Source organism: Hippopotamus amphibius, chromosome 1 (genome assembly GCF_030028045.1).
Source record: "Hippopotamus amphibius kiboko isolate mHipAmp2 chromosome 1, mHipAmp2.hap2, whole genome shotgun sequence".
In the NCBI taxonomy this organism is placed as follows: domain Eukaryota; kingdom Metazoa; phylum Chordata; class Mammalia; order Artiodactyla; family Hippopotamidae; genus Hippopotamus; species Hippopotamus amphibius.
This window is the reverse complement of record NC_080186.1, coordinates 70,474,874-70,487,628: the sequence shown is the minus strand read 5'-3', so window position 1 is coordinate 70,487,628 and position 12,755 is coordinate 70,474,874. Positions and strand designations below refer to the sequence as shown.

The following is a 12,755-nucleotide window of genomic DNA, read 5'->3' as shown; positions in this document are numbered from 1 at the left end:
AAATTTCTAGCTACTTTGGTTTCATAGAGTTAAGAAGTACCTGTGTTTTCACCTTTCTTCAAGATATAAGTAATTTCCAGTAAGACACCAAAAAACGAAAGTCTACGAATTACTATTTGTCACAGTTAAGAATAAACAGGGTCCTTCTAGACAATTTCACTGTGTTATAGGGTACAAATTTTAATCACACTAATTTGTTCTTTAGAATGAAGACAGACTTCTTAAATTCCTACATCCATGTTTTCCTCATAAAAGAATAATACTTATTGAAAAAACTGTGTGAACTATTATGAGGTTCATTATTATTTTTCAGTTTTCATAAACTTCTTATACTCAATAAGTACAATTAAATGTTTTGAAAATATATTTCAAACACTACTAAATAAATAAATAACCCCATAGATTGTCATTTCTCTCTTTCTCAAGTGTTGCTTGTATTGTATAAATTAAATAAAATCTTTCAATAATCAATAACCAAAAGAACACTGCTTATAGCAAAAATAATTAATAAAAACTTATAAGTAAACTGAAAAACTTTTATTGAAATCGATTTCTTTAAATCTCTACAACTCACAAAAATTCTGCCAGAATTTGGTGTACCTATATCTCTTTAAGGCTTACTCCACTTGCGATGCCTTCTATTCATGCTTTCTCCACAATATTTTTCTTCAATTATTCCCTCTTTTTCTGACATTTTCAATCACTTTTTTAAAAATTAAAACTAATTTCCCTCAGCTTAAAAATGTTGTATCATCTCACTTAAAAAAAAAAAGCCTTTCATTAATCTTATTTTCTACAGTTAAGATATTGTCTTTCCTTTGTCCAAAATTTTCTCACAAAAGTTTCATTTGGCAATCACATAGTAACCATTACAATTTCATACACACTCCTGAAAGTTAGTGAAATTCCAAAGATGTAATAACCTCTTCACTTTCAAAAAGCCTTTCAAAATAGTTTTGTATCAGTGCTAACTTTCATTGGCTCTTTAAAAATATTATTCATTTTTAAATCACTCTTTTAAGTGATAATAAGCCATGTCTGTTTTTACTCCTATGTCATTGGATCAATCTCTGTTTTCCTCATTGTTTCCACTGCTTTCTATGCACAAAATGAGATACTGCCCTAAAGCTTTGTCCTTAGCTATTAGCCTTTACTGATCCCTACATTTTCCTGTGACAGCTTGGCTTCAACTATGAGCTCAAGCAAATGACAACTGGATTTAGATCTTAGACCTACCTATAACACTACTTCTGAATTTTAGTTCTTCATTTCCAATGCCTGGTTGATATCTCAATATCAATATTCTGCCTCAAATAAACATGACCAAACTTAACTTTCTACTAAAACTCTTTAAATGCCATCATTTATGTTAACTAGGTTATTTATTTCCTCAGTTACCCAAGTTCAAAATACCAGAGGAATCTTTCCTCACTTATTCTTCTCTACCCACATTCAATCATTTTAAAAAAAAAAAAATCTTGTCAAATCTTTGTTCTGTCTGTCCTTTGTTATATAACACTGATCGCAGGACTAAGACCAAGACAGACTGGAAATCTAAGTTTCATGACTGACTAGGTGTCTTGGATAAGTTTTAAGTTTCTAAACCTCACTATATTTCATTTTCTTCTGTGAAATAAGAATAATACCTTTCCACATAAAAGGATACAATGAAGAATACTTTTCAGAAAATCCTTCCCCATGGACCCTAGCTAATGTATTAGCTCAAATCTCTATCCCTTTCATCCTTTGTTACCATTTTATTTTATTTTATTTTATTTAGAAATTAACACTATCTGACATTCTCTGGCTGACTGATGGATTGATTGACTCATTGACTGATTTTTACTTATTCCCTATGATTTTCCACTGGACTTCATGAGAACAGGACCTTTGTTAGTATTATTTACCACAGAATCCAGAATAATCCCTCTCACATATTAGGCGCTTAATACATATTTGGTAAAGGAATGAAGTTATGAATAAAATACATAAAGTGCCTGCCACAATGGCTTTTACTGAGTGTCTGTCCTCTACTTTATGCTGTCTTCTTTCTTCTTTGCCACTACTGTCTTCCTGTAACAACACTAATCACACCATTTCTGGCCTACAATAATTGGTCTCTCTGTCCTCATCTGTCTCCTAATCCCCATTAATCTGCTAGCAAAACACTGGATTAATCTCCTTTAAAAAACATTGTATTTATAAAAACTATTTATTCATAAATACCAACTATGACAGAACCTCTCTTAATTTTCCTACTCAAACAACTTCAATAGATCTTCATCACATTTATTAAGAAGTCTAAACTCCTCAGTATATCACCCAAGATTCTTTTCAACACTCCCCCCGCCTCTAATTTCCAACTAATTCCTTATATAAACCTCAGTCATTTTGATTGTCCTTAAAAGGGTCATGTTTGTTCCTACTTTTGATTACACCATACCACACAGAATACCTAAATGAAACTCTTCCTTTAGAGCCCTGGATAAGACACCAGACTTAAATTCTGCCTTGTTTTATATTTTCTTAAGTTTCTTAAACTACTTTTATAAAATCATTAATATATTTATAATTTTTTAAAGTAAAGAATAATGTGCAGTTATAAAAAGTCTTTCAACTTTCTACTCTCCAGATTTCCCAAGTATAATCATTGCTCACTGTTTATATACCCTTTCATACTGTTCAAATGGTTTTATATTTTTCATCAATATTCACCATACATATACATATATATGTAGATCTATATATACTTACAACTTATTATAAACACTGTTCTGAAACATACATCTTTACTTTCTATATCTTGTACCTGATTTGTCTAACATCTGTAGAATTAACCCCTTATTTTGAACTCTTCTATGACTTCTTTGCTCTAACATTAATATGACATGAAGCATGTTTTCTTCTATTTTTATCAATTCATTTAAGTATTTTGTAACCTCCAACTAGATATCAAATTTCCCAATTACTTCTTCCAACATTTTAAAAGTCAACATACAATGGTAATTTGAACATACAATGTCACCATATTAACTATTTAGAAATTGAATATTTTATCGTCTTCCATTAATAATGCAAATTCAAATGCCTGGAATTAGACACTGAGAAAAAATAAACTATTTCCTAATGGAATTATTCAAATATGGAAAACTTAAAAAAATAGAGATCCACTTTCAATTAAAAAACAAATATTCTGAATCTACACAAAACTTCTAGAACTAAGAAATGAGAATAGCAAAGTGGCAGAATATGGGATGAAATAAAATTTCAATTGTATTTCTATATGCTAATAAAAAACAATACAAAGTGAAATTAATAAATGATTCCATGCATAATATCACAAAAATAAATACATAGAAATGAATTTGAACAAAATAAGTGAAAGACTTGTACACTGAAAACAACAAAACTGAGAGTATTAAAGGGTACTTAAATAAATGATAGTTCATGTTCAAGGACAAGAACACTCACTATCATAAAGATGGTAATTCTCCACAAATTGACCTAAAATTTCAATGGACACCTTATCACTATCCCAGCAGGAATCACTGTAGAAATTGATAAGCTGATCCTAAAATTCATTTGTAAATGCAAGCAACCCTGAGTAGCCAAAGCAATATTGCAAAAGAAAAGCAAAGTTGGAGAATTCACACTTCCCTATTTTGAAACTACAAAGCTATAATAATCAAGACTGTGTAGTACTGGCATAAGGATAGATATACAGACCATTGGAATATAATTGAGAGTATAGAAATAAATGCTTAAGTTTGTGACCAACTGATTTTTAACAGAAAATATCAAGGCAATTCACTGGGAAAATGGGGCTGGTATAATTGAATATGCATATACAAAAAATGAACTTAGACCCTTACTTCGCACCATGTAAAAAAAGCTTATTCAAGATCAAACACAGATAAATTTCAGAGATAAAATTATTAAAATTTTATAATAAAACATAAAAGAATTTTTTTTTACCTTTAATCAGGCAGAGTTCTTCGATATAACACTAAAAGCATGATCCACAAAACAAAAAATTCTAAATTGGATTTCATAATACTCAAAACTTTTCTGCTTCAAAAGAGACCATTAAGAAAATGAAAAGACAAGCTACAGGCTAGGAGAAAATATTTGCAATTCATATATATGATAAAAATACTTATATCCAGATATCTACTGTTACAAATCAATAAGGCAAATATCTACTTTAAAAATGGGCAAAAAATTTGTATAGACATTTGACCAAAGAAGACATATGCATAGTTAATAAGTAGGTGAAAAGATGCTTAGCATCATTATTTATTAGAGATATAAAAATTAAAACCATGGTGAAATACCACTTCACACCTACTAGAATGTCTATAGTGCAAAAGATAGAAAAAACTAAGTGTATGCAATGAGATACAGAAACTAGAACCTTCACACATCAGTGGTTTCCACTTTTCAGGAAATAATTCAGTTTCTTAAAAAGTTAAACATAAACTTACCATACATCCCAGCAAATGCACTCCTAAGAATCTACCCAAAGAAAATGAAAATATATGTCTACACAAGGACATGTATATAGGTAGTTACAGCAGCATTTTCATAATAACAAAAACTAGAAATAATCCAAATGTCCGTCGGCTGGTGAATGAACAAAGAAAATGTAATATATTCACATAATGGAAGAATACTCAGCAAATCAAAAGGAACAAACTATTGATACATGCTACAACATGAATAAGCCTCAAACACATCACTCTAAGTGAAAGAAGGCAGGTGAAAAAGACTACATATTCTACAATTCCATTTTTATAAAATGTTTAGAAAAACAAATTCATAGAGAGAGAAAACAGATCAGTGGTTACCTAGGACCAAGGTGGGAGTGCGGATTAACTGCAAACGGGAAGAAGGGAAACTTTTGGAGTGATGGAAATTTCTAACACTGGATTGTGAAGACAGTTATACAGTACTGTTAATTTACCAAAATTATGGAATCATACATGTGAAATGGGTGAATTTTACAGTGTGTAAACTATTCCTCCTTAAAAACATAATGGAGACCCCCAAAAAGTCAAATATTTGTTTCTCTACAATTTGACAACACTATGCACAATAATTTTTATCAGTAGGCATGTAAGTTTTTGTAAATTTTTAGTTATAAGATATTACTAATATATTACTAATATATTTCAGTTATAAAATATTACTAATATATTACTAATATATTCGCTAATATAGTTTATTATATTTTATGTAAATGATAAAAAATACTGGTTTAATGTAATTTATGTATAGAATTTAGAAACTAAAATTTTACTTCTTTACATTTATTTAAAATGAAACCCTAATGAAGCCAATTACCTTTTTCAAAGCAGGGCAGAAATTAAAGAAAAGTCGGTGGTTATATGTTTTGAATCTTTCAGGAAGATGCCAGTTCTGAATTATTTCTTCATCAGAAATCACATGATGATCCAGTGCTTTGAGAGGCCATACACTGTTGACAAGAACATGTCTATATCCTTTTTTAAGGCTTACCGGACAATCAAACATAGTGAGGGCAATAAGGCTTGGACAGGCAGATAACGTACATACATTCTTCAACTTTGCAAACCCATTGTCATGTAGATAGAGAAGCTTTAGGTTCTTCAATCCACTCCAAAATCTGGTATCTGGTAGACTCTTTATCTGAAACATTATTAATAATTATACTTTAAATACAAATATAAATTTCCATGGAAAAGGAAAAACATTAAACAGCTTCTATAATTCAATATTTTCCCAAATAGTAAATTTCTCATTAGTAAGCAAAAACAGAATTTCTAATTACTCAAATGATGACTGGAATAAACCAAAATACACTAGGTAAGTGTCTGTAATTACTAGTGTAATAAAATAAACAAACATATATACGCCATTCAATAAAAATCCCTTTGTAATAAGCAGACTCTCTAAACTTTTCTAAAATACTTTCCTTACATGAAAAACTTAAGGGGTAAAAACAATCAATGTGATACTCCACATTAACAAAATGAAGGATAAAAATCATATGATAATCTCAACAGATACAGAAAAACTATTTGACAAAATTCAACATCCATGTATGATTAAAACTCTCAACACACTGAGAATAGCGGGAATGTACTTCAACATAATAAGGGCTATACACGACAAGCTCACAGCTAGCGTCATTCTCAATGGTGAAAAGATAAAGTCCTTCCCTCTAAGAGCAGGAGTAAGACAAGGATGCCCACTCTCGCCAATTTTATTCAACATAGCTATTCAACTGGAAGCTAGAAGTCCTAACCAGAACTATTAGGCAAGAAGAAGAAACAAAGGCATCCAAATTGGAAAGGAAAAAGTAAAACTGTCACTTTTTGCAAATTACATGATATTATACAGGTATACCTCAGAGATTTTGTGCACTGGGTTCCAGACCACTGCAATAAAGCAAATACTTGCAATAAAGCAAGTCACAAAAATTTTTTGGTTTCCCAGTGTGTATTAAAGTTGTTTACACTATACTGTAATCTATTAAGTGTGAAATAGCATATTAAAAAAAACAATGTACATATCTTAAGTAAAATATACTTTATTGCTAAAAAATGCTAACCATCGTCTGATAATGCAGGGTTGCCACAAACCTTCAATTTGTGAAAAATACTGTATCTGTGAAGTGCAATAAAGTGATGTCCGATAAAAATCAGTATGCCTGTATACAGAAACCCCTAAATACTCCACAAAAACTATTACAATAAACAAAATCAGGAACATTTCAGAATACAAAATCAATGCACAAAATTATGTTGCCTTTCTACACATTAACTATTAACCATCAGAAAGAGAAATTAATAAAACAATCCCACTCACAATTGCATCAAAAAGAATAAAAACCTAGGAATAGATTTCACCAAGGAGATAAAAAGATATGTACACTGAAAACTATATGACATATTGAAAAGAAACTGAAGAAGATATAAACAAATTGAAAGATATTCTGTGTCTGTGGATTGCAAGAATTAATACTGTTAAAATGTTCATACTGTCCAAAGCAATCTATAGATTCAACACAAGCCATGCCAAAATTCCAGTGGCATTTTTCACTTAGACAAATAATCCTAATATTTGTATGAAATTACAAAAAACCTCAAAGAGGCAAAACAAAGAGAGAACAAAGCTGGAACCTTCACATTTCCTGAATTCAAAGAATTTTACAAAGCTACAGAAATAAAAACAGTATGGCATTGGCATTTTAAAAAAACAGGTCAACGAAACAGAAAAATAGTCCAGAAATAAACCCACACAAACATGGTCAATTGATTACAAAAAGGAGCCAAGAACATACAATGTGGAAAGAAAGTCTCTTCAATAAATTGTGTCGAGAAAACTGGATGACAGTCACATGTGAAATAATAAAACTTGACTAATACCTTATGCTATACACAAAAATTAACTAAAAGTGGATTAAAGATTTGAATATAAAACCTGAAACCATAAAACTAGAAAAAAATTTGTGGTACATTCCTTGACATTGGTATTGGCAATATATTTTTTTTCAATTTGACACCAAAAGCAAAGGCAAAAAAAAAAAAAAACTGAACAAGTGAGATGACGTCACAGTACGTGAAAAGCTTCTGCACAGTAAAGGAAACCATCAGTAAAAAGAAAAGGCTACCTACTGAATGGGAGAAAATTTCTGCAAATCATATCTGAGAAGGGGCTAATATCCAAAATATATAAAGAATTCATACAACAATAGCAAAAACCCAAACAATCCAACTAAAAAAAATGGGCAGAGAATCTAAGTTAACGTTTTACTGAAGAAGACACACAGGTGACCAACAGGTACATGAGAAGATACTTAACATCACTAATCATGAGGGAAATGTATATTAAAACCACAATGTGATCACTTCACATCTGTTAGAATGGCTATTGTCAAAAAGACAAAAAAATGACAAGTGTTGGCAAGGATGTGGAGAACAGGAAACCATGTGCACTGTTTGTGGGACTGTAAATTAGTGCAACCATTATGAAAACAGCATGGAGGTTCCTCAAAAAGTTCAAAATAAGGCTTCCATATGATCCAGCAATTCTACTTCTGGGATTTATTCCAAGGAAATGAAAACACTTAGCTCAAAAAGACACATGCATCCCCATGTTCACTGCAGCATTAGTTATAATAGCCAAGACATGGAAAGAACCTAAGTGAATATCTATGCATGAATAAGTAAAGAAAATGTGGTGTATATATACAGTGGAATATTATTGACTCATAAAAAAGAATGAAGTCATGCCATTTGTAACAACATGGTGGACCTTGAGGTCATTACACTAAATAAAATAAGTCAGACAGAGAAAGGCAAGTACCATATGATCTCACTCATGTGGAATCTGAAAAAACAAACAAAAACCAAACTCTTAGACACAGAGAACACACTGGTGATTCAGAGCAGAGTGGGTGGGTGAAATGGTGAAGGTACTGAAAAGATACAAATTTTAAGTCATAAAATAAATGAGTCCTGGGGATGTAGTATACAGCAGAGTGAGTACAGTTAATAATACTGGATTATATATTTGAAAGTTGCTAAAAGAGTAGATATTAAAAGTTCTCATCACAAGGGAAAATTTGTAATTCTTTGGTGGTGGATGTTGACTTGTGATCATTTTGCAATATACACAAATATTGAATCATTATGTTTTATACCTGAAATTAATATAATGCTATATGTCTATTATATGTCATTGAAAAATAAGGAAGTCAAGAAATAGTCTTAATGAAGACTACAGATTTAAGAAGTAAAATAAACAAAATCACACACTGTTGGTTTATGCTTTAAATTAAAAATGTTTGCTTATATTTAAAAATTTGTATTTATATATTTTTTTATTTTTTACTTAGTTTTGAATTACTTATATTTCACACAAAAGACTACATGGGAGAAATACTGTGCATAGATAACATAAGTGTTCATTAAATATCAACTTCATTTATATGTAAATAAGTGAAATCGCTATTGCTTACCTGATTTCCATGAAGATCAAGTTTGACTAATTTTATACAACACTGAAGTGGATGAATATCTGTAATAAAATTGTTTGAGAAGATGCACACTCTAAGAGAGATACAAGATTGGAAACTTTCCATAGATTTTAAATGAAGGCCACTGAACTTCACAAAAACAAAATCTTTGTGATCTTCTATTATATTTTCATTATAGTGATTCCATTCTCTATGATTGGTTAGCTCTTCTATGATTGTTCCATGAAACATCTAGGAAAAATGGGAAATTTTGAAAGTTTTTTTCAACTTTCAAAAATAAATCTATCTGGACACAAATAATATTTTCTAATAGTGAGAATAAAATGGGTAAAATTAAAATTTTCAAAAATATAATTTCCATAAAACCTTCTATCTCAAAGCACTTTAAATATATAACATATATATAACTACAACTCAAAAATGTATCATTTCCCTCACCAATGAAATAATCAGTAAGAGAAAGAAAAAGTTATTTTTCCTGAAATACTTAAAGAACATGAAATTAAGTGAAACAGTTGAGATAAAAACATCACCTCTAGGCAACACAACTAAAACAAACATAGAAAACTATACCCTAACATACCTTGGATAATAATTTTAGTTAAAAGATGCTGTTAAATACAGAAGAGCATTGAATGATGAATCCCCAAGTTAGGAGAGTGATAATCTTTGTGTGAAAGGCTGATAAATGCAGCTAAATGAAACCAAGGGGCAATACAGGGCTGCAAGGATGATTCAACAATGTAAATCAGTCAATGTGATAAGCCTCATTAATGGAATGAAAGATAAAAGTTATATGATCATATCAATAGATACAGAAAAATCATTTGATGAAATTTAACATCCTCTAATTATAAAACTCTAAATAAAATGGGTACAAAAGGACTGAAATTCAACAAAACAGAGACCATATATGATAAGTCTGTAGCTAACATCATACTCAATGATGAAAGGTTGAAATCTTTCTTCTAAAATCAGCAGGAAGAAAGTGCCCATTCTCACTATTCCTATTCTACACAATACTGGATATCTTAGGTAGAGTAATTAGGCAAGATAAAGAAATAAAAGGCATCCGAATCAGAAAGGAAGAAGTAAAACTCTCTTTGTTTGCAGATGGCAAGATGTTACAGATAGAAAATCCTAAAGACTCCATCAAAAAACTGTTAGAACTAATTTAAAGATTCAATAAAGTTGAAGGACACAAAATCAACATGCAAAGCTCAATTGCATTCTATATTTATCAACAATGAACTACCTGAAAAAAAAAAGAAGACAATCCCATTATAACAGCATTAAAAAGAATCAAATACTGTACTTAGGAATAAATTTAATCACAGAGGTGAAAGAGCTGTACACTGAAAACTGTAAGACATTAATGAAATGAATTGAAGAAGACACAAATAATTGGAAAGATATTCTCTATTCATGGATTATATTCTTAAAATGTTCATGCTACCCAAGTCACCTACAGAGTCAATGCAATCCCTATCAAAATTTTGATGACATTTTTCACAGAAATAGGAAAAACAATCCTAACATTCATATGGGACGACAAAAAAAAAAAAAGAAAGAAAAAGAAAGAAAAAAGAAAAGAAAAAAAAAGCACCCAAATAGGCAAAGCAATCTTGAGAAAGAAGAACAAAGCTGGAGGCCTCATACTTTCTGAATTCAAAATAACATATTATAAAGCTACAATAAACAAAACAGTATGGTACTGGCAAGAAAACTGGCACATAGATACAGGTAAAAAACCTGAAAGCCTAGAAATAAACCCATAAATGTACAATAAATTAATATTTGACAAAAGACCCAAGAATACACAATAATATAAAGATAGTATCTTCAATAAATGGTGTTGAAAAAACTGGATGTTCACAATAAATGGTTTTGAAAAACTGGATCCCAGTCTTACATCACTCACAAAAATTACCAGAAATGAATTAAAGACTTAAATGTAAGACCAGAAACCATAAAACTTCTAGAAAAAAGCATAGGGAAAAAAACTCCTTTTACATTCACCCTGGTAATGATTTTTTGGATATGACACCAAAAGCAAATGCAACCAAAGCAAATACTAACAACCGTGACATCAAACTAAAAAGCTTCTGCACACTAAAAAAAAATCTAACAATTAACAGAATAAAGAGGAACCTATGGAGTGGGAGAAAATATTTGCAAATCATATATCTGATAAAGGGTTAATATCCAAAATATAAAAGGAACTCAATACAAATCAGTAGAAAATAATAACAACCTGATTAAAAAATAGGCTAGACCTGAATAGATATTTTTCCAAAGAAGACATATAAATGGCCAACACATACATTAAAAAGGTGCTCAGCAACACTAATCCTTAGGAAAATGAAAAATTAAAACCACAATGAGCTATCACCTCACACCTGTTAAAATGATTATATTCAAAAAGATAAGAAATAAGTTTTGGCAAATACGTGGAGAAAAGGGAACCCTTTTGGCTGTACCAAAGTAAACAGTATAGCAGCAGTCCCCAACCTTTTTGGCACCAGGGACCAGTTTCATGGAAGACAATATTTCCACAGACCGGGTTGGGGGATGATGGTTTTGGGATGACTCACATGCATTAATTTATTATGGTCTCTGGGCAGTCAAACCTCTCTACTAATGATAATTTGTATTTGCAGCCACTCCCCAGCACTAGCATTACCACCTCAGTTCCACCTCAGATCATCTGGCATTAGAGCACGCACACTGGATCCCTTGCATGCGCAGTTCACAGTAGGGTTCAAGCTCCTATGAGAACATAATGCTGCCGCTGGTCTGACAGGAGACGGAGCTCAGGTGTAATGCAAACGATGCGGAGCGGCTGTAAATACTGATGAAGCTTTGCTCTCTCGCCTGCCACCTACCTCCTGCTGTGTGGCCCCTTTCCTGGCCCTGGTCCATGGCCCAGGGGTTGGGGACACCTGCAGTACAGAGGTCCCTCAAAAAATTAAAAATGGAACTACCATATGATACAGTAATCTCATTTCTGAGTATATATCCCCCCAAAATGAAGTAATTATCTTGAAGAGATATGTGTATCCCCTTGTTCATTAGTCACAATGGCTAAGACATGTAAGGAAATTAAGTGTCCACTGACAGATGAATGGCTAAAAAAAAGTGATATCTATTTTATACACACACACACACACAATGGAATATTATTCAGCCACAAGGAAGAAGGAAACTGCCGCTTTCTACAATATAAATGACATTGGTGTCAAAATGGGGTGCAAGGAATGGGGAGATGTTGGTCAAAGGAAACAAACTTCCAGTTATAAGATGAACAAGTTCTGGGGACATAACGTACAACATCATGACTATACTTAAAAATACTGTATTGTATACTTAAAAGTTACTTAGAGAGTAGGTCCTAAATGTCCTCACACACACCAAAAAACACAGGTAATTACACAAGGTGATAGATGTGTTAATGAAACTTATCATGGTAATCACTTTGCAATGTATATGTGTATCAAATTATCATATTGCACATATTAAACTTACACAATGTTATATGCCAATTATATCAAAATAAAGCTGGAAGAAAATATTTCTAAGTATGAGCAATGAAGTATCTCTCATTTAGATTAAAATCTGCTGTTAATTCCTTAAAATCCTTCAGTTTGAATTCCCTACAACCAGTATCCAATGTCCCATAAAAAGAATGCACATTCTTTTTTTCATTTATTTACACTGTGTAACAAAGCACCTC

The 12,755-nt window shown here is 31.3% G+C and overlaps 1 protein-coding gene across 1 annotated transcript in view; it reads right to left on the bottom strand.

Moving 5' to 3' along the window:
- The window catches only part of LRRIQ3 (leucine rich repeats and IQ motif containing 3), a 188,210-nt gene extending 178,957 nt beyond the window's left edge, over window positions 1–9,253 (bottom strand). The window contains exons 1-2 of the mRNA XM_057696915.1: window positions 9,005–9,253; window positions 5,344–5,667 (exon numbers count right to left, since the gene is read on the bottom strand). Coding sequence (XP_057552898.1) covers window positions 5,344–5,667; window positions 9,005–9,253 — 573 coding nt within the window. The remainder of the gene's footprint in view (window positions 1–5,343; window positions 5,668–9,004) is intronic.
- Between the last annotated feature and the right edge of the window lie 3,502 nt (window positions 9,254–12,755).